Source organism: Lithobates pipiens, unplaced genomic scaffold (assembly GCF_037356315.1).
Source record: "Lithobates pipiens isolate NorthernLeopardFrog02 unplaced genomic scaffold, aLitPip1_a1.2 Scaffold_19, whole genome shotgun sequence".
Taxonomy (NCBI): Eukaryota; Metazoa; Chordata; class Amphibia; order Anura; family Ranidae; genus Lithobates; species Lithobates pipiens.
Window position 1 is genome coordinate 478,247,063 of NW_027507764.1, and position 25,579 is coordinate 478,272,641.

The 25,579-nt window shown below is 43.8% G+C and overlaps 1 protein-coding gene across 2 annotated transcripts in view; it reads left to right on the forward strand.

The window, feature by feature from the left end:
• Positions 1-25,579, forward strand: part of LOC143997335 (uncharacterized) — a 585,170-nt gene that overhangs the window by 181,917 nt on the left and 377,674 nt on the right. For both annotated transcript variants that reach the window (XM_077492911.1, XM_077492912.1), the window contains exon 12: positions 18,483-18,729. In XM_077492911.1, coding sequence (XP_077349037.1) covers positions 18,483-18,729 — 247 coding nt within the window. The remainder of the gene's footprint in view (positions 1-18,482; positions 18,730-25,579) is intronic.

Genomic DNA, 25,579 nt, shown 5'->3' on the forward strand with positions numbered 1-25,579 from the left:
ACAAGAAAAAAAAAAAAAGCAGTATGTGCTCTATTAAGACACTGTTTTAATGTAGCTACAGATTTCGTTCAAAGCTGCCTTGGGGGCTTGGTATTCCCAATCAGAGGGTCCATCCCTGAAGCAGTCTATCTTTGACCAGTTGTGTGGGTGCAAGGCCTGGGGCATCTAACCATGGCTGCCACATGGTGTAAAATTTGCAAGAAACATTTCTATGTTGCTATGTCCGCTTTTCATGTATGAGCATATCATTTACTCGTTCCCTCCATTGCCGTCTGTTGGGTACCCGGGAAACCATCCAATATTGGGCAATCGATTTGCGTGCAGTATACAGCAGCCTAAGAACCGCAGTACGAGCTTGAAGTGTAAGGGATTCTTCCTCCAGGGCACCCAGCAGACACACAAGAGGGGTTCTTGGAATCCTAAACATATATACTTATGAAATTTTGTCTAAAACCTCAGTCCAGTAACAAACTAATTCAGGGCATCTTCAGATCATGTGAATAAGGTCACACTGGGGAAATGTACTAAAACTGTAGCGTACAGAATCTGGTGCAGTTGTGCATAGTAACCAATCAGCTTAAAATTTTTTATTGTCAAAGCTTCATTGAACAAGATAAAGTTAGAACCTGATAGGTTTCTATGCACAGCTGCACCAGATTCTCTGTGCACCAGTTTTAGTAAATCCATCCCATTGCTAGAATAATGTTAAAAAATGGCACAGTGTTCTGACCGCCAGTTTGCACAGGCATTCTTTTTAGACAGGGTCACATCGTGCTTTTTCTCTGGCTTTAAAAGTTATATTCAAGCTTTGGACATAAGCTCAGGGAATACTTTGTAAAGTGGTGAAGGCAAAAGGCAATCCACTCAAGCCTTATTTGTATGTAGTGATGGCCGAACGGTTCGCCCGGCGGTCGTTTCGCGGCGAATTTCCGACATTCGCGGTCCGCACGTTCGAACGCCTTTTTCCGTCGTTCGCCGCGGCGGACTTACGTGTTTAATGTATACAAGAACTTTAACCTTTGGTGACACGTTTATCATGTGATACAGGACAGCCAATTGAGACATGACAGCACATGGACACTTGTACATTCCCCCTAACCTATAAATACACCCGATCCGGTGGCCATTTTACATTCTTTCTTCTGTTAAGATAGGGACAGGTTCCTGTGTGGAGTAGGGAGAGATAAACCACTAGCTATTTGGTACACAAAAGTTCTTTTCAGGACTGGTATAGGTGTTAGGTGTTGATAGGTTTGCTGTGCTGCTGATTCTTGCAGCAGCCTGAGTGTCTTTTGTTAGTTTAGAGAAAGGGAAAGGACGGTGTATGCTACAGGGACAGCCAGATTAGTCTTTCATCATCATCATCATCATCATCATCATTAGCTGTTACTATCAAGGTCCACAAAAGAGCTGTTCCAGTAACCACTAATCGTTCTCTTTTTTTGCCAATTTGTATAGGGACAGGAAGGAAGCAGTGTTGTCAGGCAGTGAGGGTAATTTTAAAGACTTGCTGTTATTATTAGTTCCACAAAGGTTCTTTTCAGGACTGGTATCAGTGGTACAGTAATAGGCTTGTACATGTATAATATTCTTTCTTCCAAATATAGAAAGGATATTATACTTGACTGCTGCCCTTCTGCTGCAGTCTGCTAAACATTCACAACTCACTTGTTCCACAAAAGTTCTTATAAGGACTGGTAACTTGGTATAGGGTGCTACGGTACATAGGCTTGAGTGCGGTACAGTCTGCTGTTCTGTAAGGACCGCTATCGGTCCACAATAGATAGGGTTGACGTGCACCACTGCTGACCGCTGCCCTATACTGCAGCAGTCCTTCAGCGGTATAGGGACTGACGTACAGTCTGCTAATCACTAACACACAACCTGCTTGTTCCACAAAAGTTCTTATAAGGACTGGTAACTTGGTATAGGGTGCTACGGTACATAGGCTTGAGTGCGGTACAGTCTGCTGTTCTGTAAGGACCGCTATCGGTCCACAATAGATAGGGTTGACGTGCACCACTGCTGACCGCTGCCCTATACTGCAGCAGTCCTTCAGCGGTATAGGGACTGACGTACAGTCTGCTAAAAACTAATACACAACCTGCTTGTTCCACAAAAGTTCTTATAAGGACTGGTAACTTGGTATAGGGTGCTACGGTACATAGGCTTGAGTGCGGTACAGTCTGCTGTTCTGTAAGGACCGCTATCGGTCCACAATAGATAGGGTTGACGTGCACCACTGCTGACCGCTCACCTATACTGCAGCAGTCCTTCAGCGGTATAGGGACTGACGTACAGTCTGCTAAACACTAATACACAACCTGCTTGTTCCACAAAAGTTCTTATAAGGACTGGTAACTTGGTATAGGGTGCTACGGTACATAGGCTTGAGTGCGGTACAGTCTGCTGTTCTGTAAGGACCGCTATCGGTCCACAATAGATAGGGTTGACGTGCACCACTGCTGACCGCTCACCTATACTGCAGCAGTCCTTCAGCGGTATAGGGACTGACGTACAGTCTGCTAATCACTAACACACAACCTGCTTGTTCCACAAAAGTTCTTATAAGGACTGGTAACTTGGTATAGGGTGCTACGGTACATAGGCTTGAGTGCGGTACAGTCTGCTGTTCTGTAAGGACCGCTATCGGTCCACAATAGATAGGGTTGACGTGCACCACTGCTGACCGCTCACCTATACTGCAGCAGTCCTTCAGCGGTATAGGGACTGACGTACAGTCTGCTAAACACTAATACACAACCTGCTTGTTCCACAAAAGTTCTTATAAGGACTGGTAACTTGGTATAGGGTGCTACGGTACATAGGCTTGAGTGCGGTACAGTCTGCTGTTCTGTAAGGACCGCTATCGGTCCACAATAGATAGGGTTGACGTGCACCACTGCTGACCGCTGCCCTATACTGCAGCAGTCCTTCAGCGGTATAGGGACTGACGTACAGTCTGCTAAACACTAATACACAACCTGCTTGGTCCACAAAAGTTCTTATAAGGACTGGTAACTTGGTATAGGGTGCTACGGTACATAGGCTTGAGTGCGGTACAGTCTGCTGTTCTGTAAGGACCGCTATCGGTCCACAATAGATAGGGTTGACGTGCACCACTGCTGACCGCTCACCTATACTGCAGCAGTCCTTCAGCGGTATAGGGACTGACGTACAGTCTGCTAATCACTAACACACAACCTGCTTGTTCCACAAAAGTTCTTATAAGGACTGGTAACTTGGTATAGGGTGCTACGGTACATAGGCTTGAGTGCGGTACAGTCTGCTGTTCTGTAAGGACCGCTATCGGTCCACAATAGATAGGGTTGACGTGCACCACTGCTGACCGCTGCCCTATACTGCAGCAGTCCTTCAGCGGTATAGGGACTGACGTACAGTCTGCTAAACACTAATACACAACCTGCTTGGTCCACAAAAGTTCTTATAAGGACTGGTAACTTGGTATAGGGTGCTACGGTACATAGGCTTGAGTGCGGTACAGTCTGCTGTTCTGTAAGGACCGCTATCGGTCCACAATAGATAGGGTTGACGTGCACCACTGCTGACCGCTGCCCTATACTGCAGCAGTCCTTCAGCGGTATAGGGACTGACGTACAGTCTGCTAAACACTAATACACAACCTGCTTGGTCCACAAAAGTTCTTATAAGGACTGGTAACTTGGTATAGGGTGCTACGGTACATAGGCTTGAGTGCGGTACAGTCTGCTGTTCTGTAAGGACCGCTATAGGTCCACAATAGATAGGGTTGACGTGCACCACTGCTGACCGCTCACCTATACTGCAGCAGTCCTTCAGCGGTATAGGGACTAAGAGTTTTGTCACAGGGTCATTTAAAAAATGACATGCAGAGGAAGAGGCAGGCCCTTCCGCAGGGGTGGTAGGGGTAGGGCAGGAGCAACAGGCTTGAGCCAAAGTGGGAAGTTGCAGAAGGTGCGTTCAATTACTTTAAAGGATGCACCAGACTTGGTTGAGTGGCTCGCTCAGCCTTACTCTTCTGCACCCTCCTCATCCTCTCGATCTGCACCCTCTTCTTCACTCTCTGCTATGTGCACCCCCAAAGACACTACCACCAACAACACGACCACCACCACCACCACCACATACCTTCCGCTTGAGTCACTGGAATTATTTTCCGATCCATATCAAGAGGACATTTCTGATGCGCAGCCACTCTTGGTATTGGATCAGGAAGAGGAGGTAGCAACAAGCGCTACTCAGCAGTCTGACGCCAGTACCCAGATCAGCCCAAGGAGGAGGTTGGTCCCCGGTGTTGCTGCCTACTCCGAGATCTCTACTTATAGCGGTGGGGAAGGTGACGTTGATGATGACGTGTCTAGTGATGTCACGTGGGTGCCCACAAGAGAGGAAGAGGAGGGGAGTTCAGAGGGAGATATGGACCAGCAGATAGGGAGGAGAAGCAGCAATGACTTACATTGCACAGCAGGGACAAAGCAGACTGCAAATGTATCAGGAGCGAGTCATCGACCATGTACGGTCACATCTGGCGCTCCCAGGACACCGGCACATGGCTCCGCAGTGTGGGCTTTTTTTAACGTGTCCGCTGCTGACAATAGCGTTGCCATCTGCAATCTTTGCAGTCAACGCGTTAGTCGCGGTAAGCCCAATACTCACCTAGGAACGACCGCCTTAAGAAGGCACATGAGCAGCCATCACCGAGCCCAGTGGGAGCAACGGAACACACAAAGCCACACTGCAGGCTCTCACCGTCCAGCCTCGTCTTCTACTTCTCCTTCTCCTCTCTCCTCACAATTGTCCTCCACTCCACCTTCCATCACGCCAAGCTCACATTTTTCTGCAAAAAGGCAGGCTTCCGTGGGCCTAATGTTTGAGCGTAAAAAAATGATGATGCCGGATAACCCTCTTGCCCAACGGTTGGCGGCTGGCTTGTCAGAACTCATAGCCCGCCAACTACTGCCATATAAACTGGTGGACTCGGAGGCCTTTCGCAAATTTGTGGCCATTGGAACACCACAATGGAAGGTCCCAGGAAGGAAGTATTTCTCAGAGAAGGGCATCCCAGAGCTATATGGCCATGTTCAGCGGCAAGTGAATGTATCTCTGGCACACAGTGTCGGTGCCAAGATACATCTGACCACAGACACGTGGTCTAGCAAACACGGGCAGGGAAGGTATATCAGTTTTACTGCCCACTGGGTGAACCTTCTGACGGCCGTCAAGCATGTAACCCGTGGCACCCGTGTAGATTTGGTTTTACCGCCACGGATTGCATGCAGGCCTGACTCTTCTTCTCCTCCTCCTACTCCATCCTCCTCCCTCTCCTCCTCAGCTGCCTCCTCCTTTTCCGCTGCTAGCGTCTCTTCCACTGCACCGCCCAAGCTCCCCAGAACCTATTCCACATGCCAGGTGAGACGTTGCCATGCCGTGCTGCGTCTGTTGTGCCTGGAAGCAAAGAGCCACACTGGCCCGGCACTCCTTTCAGCTTTGCGTTCACAGGCAGATGAGTGGCTAACACCGCTCAATTTGACAGTTGGTAAAGTGGTGTGTGACAACGGTGCCAATCTGCTTAGCGCATTGAAACAGGGCAAAATCACGCACGTGCCGTGCATGGCACACGTCTTAAACTTGGTCGTGCAGCGATTCCTTGTCAAATACCCTGGGGTCCAGGACATCTTGCGGCAGGCAAGGAAAATCTCGGCCCATTTCAGAAGATCTTACACGGCCATGGCTCGCCTTGCTGACATTCAGCGGCGACACCATCTGCCGGTCAGACGTCTTATTTGCGATTGCCCGACGCGATGGAACTCAACCTTCTATATGCTTGATAGGCTGCTCCAGCAGAAACGTGCAGTTAACGTCTACCTGTATGAACTCTGCGAAAGAAACGGTTCTGGGGAGCTGGGTTTTTTTTCACCGCGCCAGTGGCTGCTCATGCGCGACACATGCAGACTTCTGCGGCCATTTGAGGAGATCACCAAACTGGTCAGTCGCAGCCATGGCGCCATCAGTGACATGGTACCTTATGCCTTCTTTCTGGAGCGTGCATTGCGTCGTGTCATTGATCAGGCTGTGGAGGAGCAGGAGCGGGAAGATGAGGAAGTCGCAATGCTGGATGAATTCCCAGGGGGGGCTACTCTATCTGAGACAAGTCAACAACAGGAGTCTGATGAGGAGTCAGAGGAGGATGGTGCCGGGGCGGATGAGCAGGAGCAAGAAGAGCATGCTTTAAACCTTTCTGGGATCCCTGTTGTGCGAGGATGGGGAGAGGAGAATGAAGAGGACGACATTATCCTGGATGATGAGCAGGAGCCAGGCCACCACACCGCTTCCACTTTAGTGCAAATGGGGGCCTTCATGCTCCAGTGTTTTAATAGGGACCCCCGTATAAAAAGCATGAGGGTCAAGGACCAGTACTGGGTGGCAACGTACTTAGACCCCCGGTACAAACACAAAATGGCGGAAATGTTACCGCCGTCGCAGAGGGCTGTCAGAATGCAGCACTTCCAGGCCTTGCTTCGAGAAATGCTGCATTCTGCTTTTGCGTGCGCTGGCAGAGGAGCAATTCCCACTCCCAGAGAAGGATTTGCGGGTACCAATCCAACAGCGCCTGCAAGAAGAGGCCGGTTTGAAGATGTGTTGGTGACTTCGGATATGAGGTCATTCTTTCAGCCGACCCATTGACAGGTGTCATCCGGATCCAGCATCAGGGAACGCCTAGACCGTCAGGTGTCCGACTACATTGGGTTAACGGCCGATGTGGACGCTCTGAGGAGTGATGAACCCCTAGACTACTGGGTGGGCAGGCTTGACCTCTGGCCAGAGCTTGCCCAATTTGCAATCGAACTGTTGGCTTGCCCCTCATCCAGTGTCCTGTCCGAAAGGACGTTCAGCGCAGCAGGGGGGATTGTGACCGATAAGCGTACTCGCCTAGCTCACCACAGTGTTAACTACCTCACATTTCTAAAAATGAATGAGGCATGGATCTCGGAGGAATTCAACACATGTGACCAGTAGACCATGTATATGTCTATAAACTATTTTTTTAATCAAGCACACAGACCTTCTTAATTCATTTGGCTCACTTCCTTGACCCAAAAAAGCACACCGTACTATATGCCCCTACCCTCCTCTTTGAAGAGGTTGAGCGGTGTCATATTTCTACTGGGGCTGCTTATGATATCCCTGTGCTGTGCTGACTTCCTCCTGGGGGTTCTTATTATGAAGGGATCACACTATCCCTGTGCTGTGCTGACTTCCTCCTGGGGGTTCTTATTATGAGGGGATCACACCATCCCTGTGCTGTGCTGACTTCCTCCTGGGGCTGCTTACGGTGCTGCTGTCAGTGCTGTATGTCACGGTGCTGCTGTCAGCGCTGTATGTCACGGTGCTGCTGTCAGCGCTGTATGTCACGGTGCTGCTGTCAGCGCTGTATGTCACGGTGCTGCTGTCAGCGCTGTATGTCACGGTGCTGCTGTCAGCGCTGTATGTCACGGTGCTGCTGTCAGCGCTGTATGTCACGGTGCTGCTGTCAGCGCTGTATGTCACGGTGCTGCTGTCAGCGCTGTATGTCACGGTGCTGCTGTCAGCGCTGTATGTCACGGTGCTGCTGTCAGCGCTGTATGTCACGGTGCTGCTGTCAGCGCTGTATGTCACGGTGCTGCTGTCAGTGCTCTGTATTACGGTGCTGCTGTCAGATGCCTCTATCACGGTGCATGTGTCATTCCGGTATGTCACGCTGCTGGTGATCATCTCCTGCACCCTCTTCTTTGCCTACCCTGGTCCCTGACCTTCCCTCTCCTCCATTGCCTTCATTAGCTCCATAGTCCTGAATTGTTAGAACAATTTCCCAAATAAAATAAAAATGCTTGTAGTTATCGATCCCAAATTCACCTCATACATGTATTATGTCATTGTCCAGATGGTGGGACTACGTTTTACCCCCTAATAATTACCACGTGGCCGCAAATTCGACATGAAGGTTTGCAAAGTTCGCCTCCCATTGAAGTCAATGGGGCCCGCGGCGAACGGTCGGTTTCGCGAACGTTTGGGTCCGTTCGCATTTCGCGTTCGCGAAACGTCCCGTCGGAAGTTCGTCCATCACTATTTGTATGTCAATCTTATGACTCTCTGACTTTAGCTACAAACTGAGAAAATAGAAAAGGAAATCCTTCTTATAAAGACGACTCTATAGTTGTTATAAAGTTTGCGTAGCTGTTTTGTGCATTGTAGTCCTTATCAGTATATATAGTGTATTATGGCAATTTAGAAGGGTTCACCTGTTATGGCCTAACAAGCCTAGAGCTGCAGGTTTGCATTTACTAAAAGGATTGCTGTGTACAGGTTGGCTTTCTGGATTTGTACAAGCATTCATGGGTGTCCTCAAAATTTTTTGACCTATTACATTCTCAAAAAATTGAGAAAGAGGGACATGCTGGAAAGGAGTCAAGTGGGTGTGGCTAAATTGCACTGAATATTGGGAGTGTCTTGAAGTAACACATTTAACCACTTTCAGACCGGACCATTTTGCTGGTAAATGACCAGAGGTCTTTTTACACTTTGGCACTGCGCTGCTTTAACTGGTAATTGCGCGGTCATGCAATGTTGTACCCAAACAAAATTTGCGTCCTTTTCTTCCCACAAATAGAGCTTTCTTTTGATGGTATTTGATTGCCTCTGCGATTTTTATTTTTTGCGATATAAACATAAAAAGACCGCAAATTTTGAAAAAAAATGATATTTTCTACTTTTTGTTATTAGAAAAATCCAATAAACTCAATTTTAGTCATACATTTAGGCCAAAATGTATTCAGCCACATGTCTTTGGTAAAAAAAAAGTCAATAATTGTATATTTATTGGTTTGCGCAAAAGTTGTCACATCTACAAACTAAGGTACGTTTTCTGGAATTTACGCAGCTTTTAGTTTACGACTGCCTATCTCATTTCTTGAGGTGCTAAAATGGCAGGGCAGTACAAAACCCCCCCAAATGACCCCATTTTGGAAAGTAGACCCCCTAAGGAAATTGATAAGAGGCATGTTGAGCCCATTGAATATTTTATTTTTTTGCCTCAAGCGATTGAATAATGACAAAAAAAATATTTTTTTTTTTTTTTTACACAAAGTTGTCACTAAATGATATATTGCTCACACATGCTATGGGCGTATGTGAAATGACACCCCAAAATAAATTCTGCTGCTTCTCCTGAGTACGGGGATACCACATATGTGGGACTTTTTGGGAGCCTAGCCGCGTACGGGGCCCCGAAAACCAAGCACCGCCTTCAGGCTTTCTAAGGGCGTAAATTTTTGAGTTCACTTCTCACTACCTATTACAGTTTTGAAGGCCATAAAATGCCAAGATGGCACAAAACCCCCACAAATGACCCCATTTTAGAAAGTAGACACCCCAAGCTATTTGCTGAGAGGCATGTTGAGTTCATGGAATATTTTATATTTTGCCACAAGTTGCGGGAAAATTACAAACTTTTATTTTTATTTTTATTTTTTCACAAAGTTGTCACTAAATGATATATTGCTCACACATGCCATGGGCATATGTGAAATGACACCCCAAAATAAATTCTGCTGCTTCTCCTGAGTACGGGGATACCACATATGTGGGACTTTTTGGGAGCCTAGCCGCGTACGGGGCCCCGAAAACCAAGCACCGCCTTCAGGCTTTCTAAGGGCGTAAATATTTGACTTCACTCCTCACTACCTATTACAGTTTTGAAGGCCATAAAATGCCAAGATGGCACAAAACCCCCACAAATGACCCCATTTTAGAAAGTAGACACCCCAAGCTATTTGCTGAGAGGCATGTTGAGTCCATGGAATATTTTATATTTTGCCACAAGTTGCGGGAAAATTACAAACTTTTTTTTTTATTTTTATTTTTTCACAACGTTGTCACTAAATGATATATTGCTCACGCATGCCATGGGCATATGTGAAATGACACCCCAAAATAAATTCTGCTGCTTCTCCTGAGTACGGGGATACCACATATGTGGGACTTTTTGGGAGCCTAGCCGCGTACGGGGCCCCGAAAACCAAGCACCGCCTTCAGGCTTTCTAAGGGCGTTACAGTTTTGAAGGCCATAAAATGCCAAGATGGCACAAACCCCCCCCAAATGACCCCATTTTGGAAAGTAGACACCCCTAAATTTAGGGGTACACTAGTGAGACTAGGTAATAAATGGCGGGTGCCCTGAAACTATAAAAAAATAACTAACCAACCAGCGTCTTCTGTAACAGTTATATGGTGATCACTGGTGAAAGGGTTAACTAGGGGGCAATCAGGGGGCTTTATGCGGTAGTATATGGGGGTCCCTGGCGCTATAAAAAGCTGCGGCGAACCTAAATACCTACCTGCCTAACTAGCGTCACCTGTGACACTAATACAGCGATCAGAAAAACGATCGCTTATTAGGCTGGGTTCACACTGGAGCGATGCGGGAACGCCACGAATGCGCGGCGGGTTCCCGCATCGCATGCCTCCCGGCGGCAGTTCACACTGCCCTATGCGAACTGCTGGGAGTGTCAGTGAAATGTTACTGACACCCCCAGATCAGTTCGCATATCGCAGTGCGATCTGCAAACTCGGATCGCATGGTGTGAACACCCATGTGATCCGATTCTGCTGCGGACCAAAAAAAGGGTCCCGTGCGAGTTTGCGGCGGGTGCGGCGGGTGCGGCGGGTGCGGCGAATGGCTGAACTCGAATCGCACAGAGATCGGATGTGATTTGCACTGCAGTGCGGTGCGAATCACATCCGTTCTCATAAACCGCTGCAATGTGAACCCAGCCTTAGTGACACTGGCGACGGGGGGTGATCACGGGGTTAAACCTTTATTGGGGGGGTTAGGGGGGTACCTTAGAACTAAAGGGGGCTAACCCTAACTGCCCTAACAGTTATTAGTCACAAATGACACCCGCCGGGTGATCAGGGGGTTAAACCTTTATTAGGTAATAAATGGCGGGTGCCCTGAAACTATAAAAAAATAACTAACCAACCAGCGTCACCTGTAACAGTTATATGGTGATCACTGGTGAAAGGGTTAACTAGGGGGCAATCAGGGGGCTTTATGCGGTAGTATATGGGGGTCCCTGGCGCTATAAAAAGCTGCGGCGAACCTAAATACCTACCTGCCTAACTAGCGTCACCTGTGACACTAATACGGCGAAAAATGATCGCTTATTAGGCTGGGTTCACACTGGAGCGATGCGGAAACGCCGCGAATCCGCGGCGGGTTCCCGCATCGCATGCCTCCCAGCGGCAGTTCACACTGCCCTATGCGAACTGCTGGGAGTGTCAGTGAAATGTTACTGACACCCCCAGATCAGTTCGCATATCGCAGTGCGATCTGCAAACTCGGATCGCATGGTGTGAACACCCATGCGATCCGATTCTGCTGCGGGCCAAAAAAAGGGTCCCGTGCGAATTTGCGGCGGGTGCGGCGGGTGTGGCGGGTGCGGCGGGTGCGGCGAATGGCTGAACTCGAATCGCACAGAGATCGGATGTGATTTGCACTGCAGTGCGGTGCGAATCACATTCGTTCTCATAAACCGCTGCAATCTGAACCCAGCCTTAGTGACACTGGCGACGGGGGGTGATCACGGGGTTAAACCTTTATTGGGGGGGTTAGGGGGGTACATTAGAACTAAAGGGGGCTAACTCTAACTGCCCTAACAGTTATTACAGTCACAAATGACACCAATGCAAAAAAAAAAAAAAAAAAAAAAATGACATTGGTGTCACTGTGACTGGGGGGCAGGGGTAATTGGGGGGGTGATCGGGGGGTAAAGGGGGGGTGTGAGTGTGCCTGGCATGTTCTACTGTGTGTGTAGAGTGTTGGTGCAACTCACCGATCCGCTCTCCTCCGTGTCGGAACGGAAAATACCGACACGGAGGAGAGAATACATCACTTCCTCTCCTGTGTTTACATTACAGGAGAGGAAGTGATGTCACGGGGGATTTCCATTCGTCGAGAGCGATCGCGAGGGGGTGGCCATGAATGAATGGCCGCCCCCTCATCCCGGATCGCTCTCGAAGAAATGCCGACCGCCGCAGGCACCGGGGGGGGGGCCCGATCGGGCCCCCCACCCGCGGGCAGGCAGGGACTTATATATACGCCCATATGCCTGCCCGTGCCATTCTGCCGACGTATATCGTCGTGCGGCGGTCGGCAAGTGGTTAAAGTGGTTGTAAACCCTTACACATACCCACTGAAGTGACTGGCTTCAGATGATACACAAATATAGAACAAATTCTCCTACATAAGTTGTACCTGTTTATCTGCAGCCCTCGCTTCTGTACAGTTTTTCAAAGTGCACAATTTACACAGCACTTCAAGAGATGAGGAATGAGGATCTGATGTCACACATTGCACAGCATAGATTGGAGAGCTGAGTGTAGCCTTAGACTAGAGTGGCGGGAATGGACCCCCATTCCTCTACACATTCTCATAGGAAAATATGAATAGCTGAGGTTGTCAATCACCTGCTTTATGCTGATGGGGTGGCTGGGCTGTGTCCTGGGATTGGTGTGGGGATAAATGATCAGAAGTAATTCCTGCACATAGCAGAAGGAGGATTTACTTTACCACAAGTGAGTGTTTCGTAGAGACCCATTAACCTAAAGGATTATCTTTAAAAAAAGAAAAAAAAAAAAAAATAATAATAAAACAACATGCACAAAAAACTAACACTTTGTCTAAGTCTTCCTTAAAGAACTCCATTAAAATACTCAAACTACTTGGCAATCAGCAACTGTTGAGATAATAAACACCATACTCAGAAGTATGTAATGTAAAGCGGTAAGCACTTTATATTCAATACAAAGGGGTTGATTTACTAAAACTGGAGAGTACAAAATATGGTGCAGATGTATATGGCAGCCAATCTACTTCTAACTTCAGCATGTTCAACTAAGCTTTGACAAAAGAAAAACATGGAAGCTGATTGGCTTCTATACAGAGCTGCACCACATTTTTCACTCACCATTTTTAGTAAATCCACCCCGTTGTATAAAGTGCAGCCTTCAGCAGTGTTTGCCATATTGCCACTTATTATGTTGGTCAGCAGGATAAAGATGGTTGACATCTGTAGTCTACGGGTGGAGAAAATGTCAATCATCAGTGGTCAGAGAGAGAAAAAAATTCTCCAGCTTTGATGGTCAGAAGAAGGAAAAATTTCTGTCATCGTGGGTCAGGGGGAGTAAAAATTGCTCAGTGTTGGTGGTCAGTGGTTGATAAAAAAAGACCAGCATCAGTGGTCTGAAAAAAAGCCTGGCTTTGGGGACTTTGGTCAGTGGGAGGTATAAAATGTTGGTGGTCAAGGGGAGAAAAAATAAATGACCTAATTGTGATAGAGGGATCAGTCACAAAAGATCCTGGACAGTTGAGAGGGTATTGGGGCTTGTAGGTCTGATATTGTGAAAATGATTTAAAGACACCTGTCTAAAAAAGTGATGACGTATCACAAAATAGCAAGCTGCTCCTCCTTTCATTATTTTACTACTGTTCTTCGTTATGCAACTCTTATCGGCAATTAAAATGTAAAATGGAAATTATTTGGGAATTTATAGCTGTCAAACTGCATCTAGCTCAACCTGATGCCACCTGTCCTTGCAGGTCTTTTAATATTACATTCATCAGGACTATTAAAAGTGTACTAGAGTAGCTACAACCCATTTCTAAAGCCTTTATATCATTTCAAGTTGGTGTAAACAGTTACATTTTGAATGTAACTTATCATTGTTTAGGTATGTAGCCCTAAATTAAATGTTAATCTAGGAAACATTAAAGCAACAACTTTTAAAATGTATGTTATCCCAAAATTTTACATTTGTGATATGTGTCTGATTAACTTGTTTTAAAAGGCATTATGTTTTCTGTACATTGCTTGCTTTGTGTGAAATACCTAGTGATCCTACTATTCTTCTGGCTTTCCTATTACAAGCCGACTGTGTCAGGAGATGGAAACACATCCCAGTGTGGTCAGATTTCTTCTTTGCATTCTACTTGGGAGTATAGCCTGCCTGTACTCCAGTGGTCAAACTTCTGCTCACACCCCCCCCGCACAGCTTTTCAATGGGATGATCAATGTGCTGCTGTTTCTCTGCCTCCTGCTGACACTTCTCCCTGTCCAGCTACTCACGGTGAACTTCTGTCCCTGCATTCTTCACTGGACTTTGTGCTTATAGCTGCTGTCAATGCCCCCCCCGCACTATATTTACAAGGAGTCTAGATCCCTATGTCTCTTAGCCCCTTAGCAGCTGAGAACAGAGGCCATGTGATCACTTATTAAAAAAAGAGTAAACAACAAAACAAAGGGTCTTTAAAATGTTATATATAATATGTATTTGTAGGTATATATATTTATATAGTGGACACGCATACAAAAATATTTAGTCTTGCATTTCTATTTTAAACTGACCTGGTAAAGGTTTGCATATATTTCAACAGTGTTGACCTCTTTTTCTGAAATTGCTTGCTGCATGAGCTTTCTTGCTTGACCACCTGTCTTCAACACTTTTTAAGTAACTGACTCAGAGCAAGCATGTAAAGTAATAGACTTCTGACTTACTTGATGTGCATACCTGTTTCAGGACAATGACTCAAGGTATTAAAGCCACTGGGTTGTCAGTTAGGCAATTAGCACTATTATGTTTTCTCATAAAGGCTTCTTTTAAACCTATCTGGACATTTTAGGTTCTGTAAATGAAAACTAATAGAAGGGCTCAAATACCCTTTCTAGAGAAAATGTTTCCCCTGGACCCTTTCAGTGCTGACCATGTGACCAAAAGTTTTTGGACTTTTCACATGATCTCATATGAATAGATAGGTTGGTCAGCCAGGCTGAGTTCTGATCCTCTCCTGTCATACATCATACAAATGCTTTTTTGGTTATGTGAGCAGAGTTAAAGAAAACCTGAATCAGTGTCTTCTAAAGTAAAGGTAAATACTTTACCTTTAGATTACTCCTCAGTTTGTATCTCAGTAAAACAGTTTATATATATATATATATATATATATATATATATATATATATATTTTTTTTTTAATCAAAACGGATTTTATTGACACACAAATACACACACAGGTCATCACATAAGCAGCGCAGTATACATAGTCAAACAGAATACACATAAAGACACCTTGTACATAGCAAAGTCATACTCCGCACGCGGTATTAAGTATCACCCTATTCGAACAGGACACCACAGGTACAGGTCAAGATTGTCCAGTCGGGCCGCAGCCCTATTACCTGCCCCCCCCCCCCCTACAACAACACATACCCCCGTATGGCCTTCCTTATACTCCCTAACTAAGCAACCGTCCCATAACCAGCTCCAGAGGTGACAACCCGGGGGTATCAAGCCAGGGTCCCCACAGTCGCTCAAAGTGTCCCGCTCGGCCTCTGTGTTGGTAAATATACTTTTCCATACTTAACACGTTCCCCATCTGAGTTATCCATTCCTTCAACCTCGGGGGGTCACTCGCTCTCCAGTGTTGAAGGATAAGTTTGCGCGCCTGAAAAAGAGCTCTCCCGAAGGCCTCCCTAACAGGCGCCTCCAGCGGGAGATCATCCATCACACCCAAAAGGCACACCTTTGGATCCTGTGGAATCCGCACCTGGAAGGCGTTTATATATATTTAAAGTGTCATTAAACCTAATATAAAATAATATTTGATTTGCCACCTGTATCTCCTAAAATGACAACATCAGTCTGCATATACATAAAAATAAATATAAAAAACGTACAGCTATAATTTCCATTATGAGGGTAGTTACACTCACTGATATGTGGTCCCGAAGAATGTTGGAACCTAGGCACACTGCCAACATGGACTACATTAATATGTAACATGTAAAAACAAAGTAATTGCCCATTGGTGAGAATCACTGCTTACTGGCTTCACAGTGAAGCAGAAGAACAGAAACAGAGCAAACCCCACACTGTAGTTCTCAATTGGAGGTGCATGTATAGCTAGATCAGCCATGCAAAGATGATTGGGTTTGTATTTTCATGATAGCAGTGCACGCGATTGTATATACATGCATTGCTTGCATCAACAGACCAGAAGTGAAGGGAAAGAATCCTCCTTGGGGAAACAAGGTGTATTACTAAAAGAAAATGTATTTGACTGTTCCTAGTAGATTTTAATAGCTGACAGTGAGATATGACTGATTTCTGAATAGACAGTTTTATGTAATATCAAATGTTTAGTGACACTTTACCTTTCAGTATAGGCCCACTTCAGGTCTTGGTCATTTTCACTAAACCCAGTTTCAATGCTTCTTTCGATATGAGTGTTTGTGGGCATACTCTTTTCAGGAGGAAGTTTATTTATTAATTTTTTTTGTGAATCAGTTAGACTTATATAGACCTAATCTGCTGATCATTTCCCCATAGATTAGATACACCTATTCCCCAGGGATGGGCAGTTCTGAAGGAATAGTAAATATAGCTGTATGATACACACATCTGTTTATTCATGCTGTCCTGCAAAACATTTTTACTTTACACCCATTCTTTTGGCTGAAAGAGTGGAATTGCTGACCCTTTCAGGTTTGCTTTTTATTTCATCATCCAAAATATGGCAACTATCATACCCAATTTTGACAAAGCCTTGGCCTCTGGTTGGTTCTAGTGAGCAGATTTATCTTTGTTACCTGGTTTTCAAGAGAAACTTCTGTTTGTCACATTCATGCAACAACTTTTGCTTTTTCCTCCCATGAGTAATTCTAGTTATCAATACCTATTTGCCAAAAGAAGCTTGAATTCTAAATAGTGATGATGGAAATTAAAACGTTACCAATGTTTGTAAGAAAAATATAGTACAGACCATTTCAATCATTTTTTGGTGCAAAATAAAAAAAAAATGGTATGCACATCTAGGCTGGGTTCCTTCTTTTGCCTTGAAAGACGAGCTTTCCTGTTGTCAGTTCTTGTTTCAATGAATATGCTCAAAAAGTAAATATTTAAATGTCATTGTAGTAGTGGTAAAACTTTTGAGTATAGGGATTTTCTACTTTAATAAGACCTTTCCCTACAGATTTTCCATATTAATAATAGCAATAATAAGAGGACCTGTGCCTTTTAGCCTTTAAACACCTGGGGAATGACAGTAGTCAAGCTAATTGCATTATTTGTTAATACCATAACTAAATACATATTTATTTTATTTGTTGGCGCTGGCAGTTTAACACCCTCAATAAAGGACGTTTAACATTTGAACCACTAAAACGAATTTCACAAATAATTAAAGGGTTGTGCTAAAGACATAGACAGTCGTTTAAATTTAGATCTGCAATAACATTTACTATTATTCTCCGGGGCTTTGACTGCTTGACAGAAACAAAGTACTCTGGGATTAATTTCAAGAAATGGTGCCAACTGTGTGCAATTTGCTATAATTAAGACATGAAAGAGTACTAAATATTCAGATTAAAAGAGCCATGATTGAATGTGATAGAGAATCAAGGTGTGGCAACAAGCCAATAAATACCAGTCAGTCATGATGAGTACAAAATATTAATTGATTTGAAACCTACGCCAATGAAATATTACAATAAAGAAAACCAGATTAAACTAATTACAGCCTGGAGAACAGAATTAAAAAGAAAACATTTTGAGTGATTCCTAAAATGAAATTTTACATGTTCAGTATTCAATATGCCAAGCAGAGACTACAGCAGTTAAATAATTACTCACACTTACAAACAGTAATTGCTTAACTCTGAGGAATTGTATTTCTGTTGTATGTTTTTTTTTTCTAAAGGCATTCATAAATATAAACATAGATTTTGGGTTTTGGATAAATAACCCTCTTATACATGAAGCGGAACAAAGTGGAAAAAGGCGATCTATGATGGAAACGTGAAATCAACAAAAATATGGAAACACGTTTGCACTAAAGTTCTATAACCAGGTTTTTTTTTTTTGAAGGGTTCATAGGGGGGACTCTTTAAATGTAGGTGTTGTGATTGAGATTGGCTATGTGACCAAGCACTTTAGAGGGGCTTATTTTAGCAGGACAGAGTAGTGTGGTGACCATCCATTCACCACTTGCATGGATTGTCATTCCCACACCTCTACTGAACCGTTGGCATAAAGGGCTTGTTCTGGAAGTGGGAAAATACTCTGGCTTATAATTGACAAAGCAAATGTTTGTTAAAGGTAAATATTAGATAATTTTCGATCAGAATATCTACCATTATTAAAAACTTTGATGATTCTCTTGAAATATTGGTTACTTTTGAGTTTAGGTCTGCCATATGAAAACACTCATGATAGTTACTATACTGTGCACGTCATTATTGTGGTTTGCATAGTTTTTTTCTCTTTTGCTATGCATGTGTTTTTTTTATTATTAATTCTGTTGATATTGATGCTGTCTAAAGATGGATGTGAGTCTACCATCTATTGTCTGTAGTGGCAAATACATTTTTGTGTGCTTTTTATCTTTACAGGCAATAAGCAAAAGAGATGACCTTCTGCGGAAATCCGAAGGCGATCTCCTGCAGGCAAAAGAAGGTATCAAAGAAAAAGCGGCTGAGGCAGAGCACCTTGACAGCCTGGTCAAGCAATTGGAAGAAAGAATCCAGGACGCACAGAAAAAAATGAATCAAAAGGAGAAAGAAAACGATGTACTCAGAGCTGAGATGAAGGACCTCAGCACAGAGCTACAAGAAGTGCATAAGCTCTACAGAGAAACAGGTAACATAGCCGAAAGGTACAGTGATAGCCAGCGGTGTGAGGGCACAACCTGCAGTATGGCCTATACCGATAATGCAAACATAAAGAATTTTTATTTTTATTGCAGAATATTTCCACAGATATGCAGCTGGCACTAGAATTCAGCTATAATGTTGACTTATTTTTACAATCGTAATTTTCAAATTGTATTGTCCATTCATCATATGTGATAACGCACTTCTTTTTTTTTTTTTTTTTTGTTCTTATTTGCATTATTTAAGACAACCGAGTTAAAAACATTTTCTTGCACACTATCAAGGAAAAATGTAAAATTTGTTTTATTATAATACTTCACGACTTACTTTAAAACAGTCATACAAGGAACACATTACAATTTGATTTAAGCCAACTATTACAATTTGATTGGAGAGTGTGACCATTCAGTTTACCCTAAGTCAGTAGTGCATGCTGGGAAATTTTTCTGAGGACATTAGGTCCCTAGTAGCAGGGTTAGCATGTTCTGTACCCATAAGTGGGCCTTCCACTCCTCTGTATTTATTCCTATCTAAATATGTCAGCTTTGTGGTATCTCGGTATCTTGTTCTGTGTGGGAAACAGGTAAAATTGAATTAGTCAAAATGACCTGAAATGACTTTTTTCATGGCTATTATAAAAAAACAAAAAATAAAAATAAAACTGTGGTTAAATCTTGGCACAGAAAATATGCATCTTTTTCCTTCATACATTTTAAAATTTTCAGGTAACGCCCACATAAGCAAATAAAATTATGTTTTAAATATATTAAATTAGGATACCGTAAAATAGGTATTTTTTTATCTCAAAATCAACATATTGACTAACTTTATTCCAGCGGGTTATTAACTTGAAAAGGCCATTTCCACCCGGGACTGTATATTTTATAACGTGACTTGTGGTTTCAGGCGTGAGATCACTAGACAAATGTTAAACACCAAGATCCCATTACAGGGTGATTCATAGAATTTATCATTTCTTTTGCTGCGTTCATAAGTGTTTATCATCATTATCTTCCTGTTTGCCAGAAGTGACTGAAACAATTGAGCAAAGTCAAAATAATAGTATTCTGCTTTGAAAGGGGAAAAGAATGCAAGCTCCTCTGAGAACGATCGTCCTTTGTTTTATCATGAAGTGGGAATAAACAAGATACAGTCCTCTGGCTGTTGCTCAACAGCAAATTCTGCTCTATATGTTTGTGGCTGTTCAAGGATTATAAAGGCTTTATTTTATAAACAGCTGGACTGGAGAAAACTTGAATATGAAAATAATTATTATTTTTTTTTTATCTGAAAGAATAAGTGTCTTTGTTGCTCACAGCAACCAAACAGGCCCTGAGTCCTCTACAGATAGATGATTAAATGTTCAGTTATGTTATTGGTACATTTCAATTAAACCACATTAGTGAATAAGGATAGCAGGATAGATGTCTAACCAATAATGAGCAGTGATACAATGTCTGATAAATATGATCATATGTCTACACTACCAGGACCAGATTCGGTATTTTTCCCAACCTGCTTTGGATATAGTATCTGTCTAGTGATAGGCTGATTTTTCTCCATTGAACGTGGTATGAATGGCACCCACTTGCACAGTAAATCTGTGTGAGAATACATATTTCTAATGCCGCGTACACACGATTGGAATTATGGTTGGAAAAAGGTCGGAATTCTGCTCAAGCTGTCTTGTCTACACACGGTCACACCAAATTCTGACCGCCAAGAACGCGGTGATGTACAACATGTATAACGGGACTAGAAAAAGGACATTCAATAGCCAGTAGCCAATAGCTTCCGTCTCGTAGTTGAATCTGAGCATGCGTGATTTTTTGCGTGTCGGAATTGCATACACACGATCGGAAAAATTGAGAACCTGTTCTCAAATTTTTGCTGGCGGGCATTCGGCCAGTTAAATTCCGATGGAGCATACACGCGGTCACGTTTTCCGATGAAAAGCTCTCATCTGTCTTTTGCTGGCCGAAATTGTGTACGTGGCATAACAGTTTGATATGATATTGGGAGAAGTGACGAGGAACACTGAGTTCATCTTTGCCTTCCTTAACCTTCCTCCAATGCTTGCCAAAACTCTGCCGGAGGGGGCGGATAGTACGACTTACCGTATATACTCGAGTATAGGCCGACCCGAATATAAGCCGAGGTCCCCAATTTACCCCCAAAAAACTGGAAAAAATTATTGACTCGTGTATAAGCCGAGGGTGAGACATGCCTGTCCATCCCTGTGTGTCCGTCCATCCCTGTGGGTCCATCCATCCCTGTGTGTGTCCATGCATCCGTGTGTGTGTGTGTGTCCATGCATCCGTGTGTGTGTGTGTGTGTCCATGCATCCGTGTGTGTGTGTGTCCATGCATCCGTGTGTGTGTGTGTGTGTGTGTGTCCATGCATCCGTGTGTGTGTGTGTGTGTGTGTGTGTGTCCATGCATCCGTGTGTGTGTGTGTGTGTCCATGCATCCGTGTGTGTGTGTGTGTGTGTCCATGCATCCGTGTGTGTGTGTGTGTGTCCATCCATCCCTGTGTGTGTGTGTGTGTGTGTGTGTGCATGCATCCGTGTGTGTGTGTGTGCTTTTTCCCACCTTAGTTTGATTGGTTCATTAATATATCAAAATTGCCCTAAGGAATTAGAAACAACTGTCAAATAGGCTACTAAGGAATAAACCAGTAACACCAGTAATAGAAAGGTTTTACATTGCTGTTGTTACAAAAGCACTATAATAAGCATATGTGTATGTATATTATTTGCTAAACATTGTTTGATCATCATAAACACCAGTCAGAGGAAGTAGCCATTGAAGTAATGGGTTCCATATGGTACAAACTGAAAGAAAAATGGAATAGGGCACATGCATTGATTTCTTCATTTCCAGGAGAGGCACAGTAAAGACACAGTAGAGCCTACCTGTGTCCGTCCAGCCTGTGTCCGTCCCGGCCTGCGTCCCGTCCCGGCCTGCGTCCCGTCCCGGCCTGCGTCCCGTCCCGGCCTGCGTCCCGTCCCGGCCTGCGTCCCGGCCCGGCCTGCGTCCCGGCCCGGCCTGCGTCCCGGCCCGTCCCGGCCCGTCCCGAGCCGAGCCTCCGTCCTTCAGCTCTTCGTCGGTGGCCATTCTAGGATTCAAAAGCCGCGCCTCCGTCGGTGATAGGCGGAACACTCAATTTCCCACTGACTGCTGGGAAATTGAGTGTTCCGCCTATCGGATGTCCGTGATAGGCGGAACACTCAATTTCCCAGCAGTCAGTGGTCCGCCTATCATGGACGTCCGCTCATCTTCATACTACGGACGAGGATGAGAGGATGTCCGTGATAGGCGGAACACAGACTGCTGGGAAATTCAGTGTTCCGCCTATCACAGGCGAAGGCGGAGAGGGAGGCGCGGCCTTTGAATCCTAGAATGGCCGCTGTCTGTCTGCTCGACACGCTGATCGGGCAGACAGACAGCGATGACTCGAGTATAAGCCGAGGGGGGCACTTTCAGCCTCAAAAAAGAGGCTGAAAATCTCGGCTTATACTCGAGTATATACGGTACATAAAGTTGATGACAGGGGCAGCTGAGGCAATACACCACATAATCGGGTGAACAGTTATAAAATTCACTGATATTGTAGGTTTTTCCCTTGATAGTAAATCGTTTCTTGCCATGTACAAAACTACAGGTCTTGCATAGCGTTTTTTTACATTAAAACATACCCTGTAATGGTATGAGGCATATCTGGGGTGTCAAATTGATGGGGCGAGATTTGAGCTTGCTGGGTGTGATTTTATTTTTTATATTCGGTGCTTTTCTGTATGTGATTCTGGGGAGGATGATCTACGTAGGTGACTGTTATTATATGTTACCAGCAATTTGTTGGCCTTCACCTCATTTGTAGCACATTGGATAATGTGTGTTGAATAAAAGGCAGATGTATGCAAAGGGTTAAATTGCTTAGTATCTTAAAAAGGTGCACCACACCAACCCCGCCTCTCTGTTGCTCTGTCCACGTCCTCATGAAAAGTCCTACTCTTCAGAGTATGTGAAAGCATGTGCCCCCCTCTACTGATGCAGGGTTTGGGCCCGGGCAGCCTAATAGCCAGGCCCAAACACTGTCTTCTGAAGAGGAGATGTTGTCAACGCTGTATATGCTCCAACAATATGACATAGAGCTTACACAGGATACTGTATGCTGACATGGCTCCCATGAAATTCTGTCACTTTGCCTTTTAAATTTGAATCTTAAAGTATATGTAAACCCTCAGCTTGTGAAAGAACTCATTCAGTTTAAAACAGAAGTGAAAGGCAAAACATTTGTATATAGCTAAAAAAGCATTACACATACCGTGTTTTTTTTTTTTGTTTTATTTTGTTTTTAAATACATGATCACATTCCCTCTGTTCTCAGCTGCATGAGAGCTAGAGACAGAGAAACAGCAGTTGGCTATGCTGGGGAAGGAGGGTCAGGATACGTTTTCTCATTGGAGGCAAGTAGCCTGAGTACTGAACACATTGGGGTTGATTTACTAAAGGCAAGAAGATTGTGCACTTTGCAAAGTGCAAATGCACTCTGCAAGTGCAGTTGCTCCAGAGCTTGGTAAAGAAGTTATGCTGACTTCCATCATCCAATCATGTCCAAGAAAAAAAAAATTTTTTTTTTTTTCCTTGCATGTGATTGGGTATTCTTTGTAAAGTGAAGCCTTACCACATTTACTAAGCTCTGGAGCAACTGCACTTTTCAAAGTGCAAAGTTTATTTGCCTTTAGTACAGGGGTTGACAAATTTGCTTGGAATCTAGGAGCCAGATAAAAAAGTTAGGAGCCAGGTCCGTGACGGCGATCTGGACCTGTCCCTGGCCTGACATGGAGACGAGTGAGGGGAAGATAGCCCCCAGCCCCCCACCTGTCTCCAAGTCATTGCCCATAGCTATTAGAGGGACATTTTTAAATTGCATTTTAGTGTAAATATGAGATGTGAGGTCTCTCTGACCCCAGATCTCATATATAAAAGAGGACCTGTCATGCTTTTTTCTATTACAAGGGATTTTTACATTCCTTGTAATAGGAATAAAAGTGACACACATTTTTTTTTTTTTTTTTTAAAGAACAGTGAAAAAAATAAAAATAAAAGTTAAAATAAGAAAAAAAAATTGTTTTAAATGCGCCCTGTCTTGCCAAGCTTGCGTGCAGAAGCGAACGCATATATGAAAGCGGTGTTCAAACCACACATGTGAGGTATCGCTGCGATCGGTAGAGTAAGAGCAATAATTCTAGCCCCAGACCTCCTCTGTAACTCAAAACGTGCAACCTGAAGAATTTTTTAAACGTCGCCTATGGAGATTTTAAAGGGTAAAAGTTTGTCGCCATTCCATGACGGGCGCAATTTTGAAGCGTGACATGTTGGGTATCGATTTACTCGGCGTAACATTATCTTTCACAATATAAAAAAAAAAAAATTGGGCTAACTTTACTGTTGTCTTTTTTTTTTTTTATTAAATAAAAATTTTTTCCCCAAAAAAAGTGCGCTTGTAAGTCCTCTGAGCAAATATGGTGTGACAGACAGTATTGCAATGACCACCATTTTACTCTCTAGGGTGTTAGAATAAATAATAAAAAAAAAAAAAAAATATATATATATATATATATATAAAATAATATAATATATATATTAATATATATATATATATATATATATATATATATATATATATATATATATATATATATATATATATATATATATATATATATATATATTTTTTTTTGGTTTTGTTTAGGGGTTCTAAGTAAAGGGATGGAGAAAGACTGGCCCATTAGCATTGTTGGTTGTAATTCCAACGGCCACCACAAGAGGGCGCCAGATTCCAGAAGGAACCATAGGATCACAGAAGGCCTCAAAGCCGGGGGCTCAATTACCGGCCGCCTGCGGCGCGGCCCGACGCGATCGCGCGGGGGGGGGGGGGGGGTGTCCACGGAGACGGGATACCCCCAGCTATGCTGCCCCAGGCGCAAGGTCGCTGATTCTAGTCGCCAATGCGACCTGGCGACCGGGTTTTGTCGAGCACTGCTTTAGTAAATCAACCCTATTGTGTTCTCGTGCTTATTGCGGTCAGTATTTAATAAGAAAGCATAGGGACTTTCAAGAACACTGGGTGGGGGGGGTTATTTACTAAGACCAGAGGGTGCAAATCTGGGGCAACTCTGCATAGAAACCAGTCAGCTTCCAGGTTTTATTGCCAAAGCTTAATGAACAATCTGAAGTTAGAAGCTTGTTGGCTACCATGCACCATGCAGTGTTAGTAAATCTACCCTGTGTTTTTTTACACAAATGAAGCAATACAAAGAGAACTGAATACTTTTTCATACAAGTACAGCAGGCACATATCGTCTTTTAAAGTGATAGTCTCTATAAGATTAATATCACTTGTGTATCTTAGCCTTTTGTGGTTAGCATGGCAGCACTGGTGTCTTGGTGTCCGTTTATACCATAGACCCTGCAGGGTGTTTATATGTTCTTTCTATGTGTGTGCATGGATTTCCACCAGGTGAACCAATTCCCAGTATCCTATATTCAAATAATGGGAGATTGTGTTTTTTATCCAGAACGGGTGTGAGTGCCTCTGTGCTAGGAACAATATAGGGGTAGGGGAGAACATGTATTTAATGTGTATTCTATAACGAGCTATGAAAATATAAAATAGGTAACCTAAGTAAACTTGTATGGATTGTTACAAACAGTGTTTTAAGTAAGAATCAAGCACTCAGTTGTTTCTTTTATGTACCTTGTTTTATTAAAAGAAACTTTTCTGCTCTCATTCTTCACCATGGGACATGTCAGTAACATGCCAGCTTACAT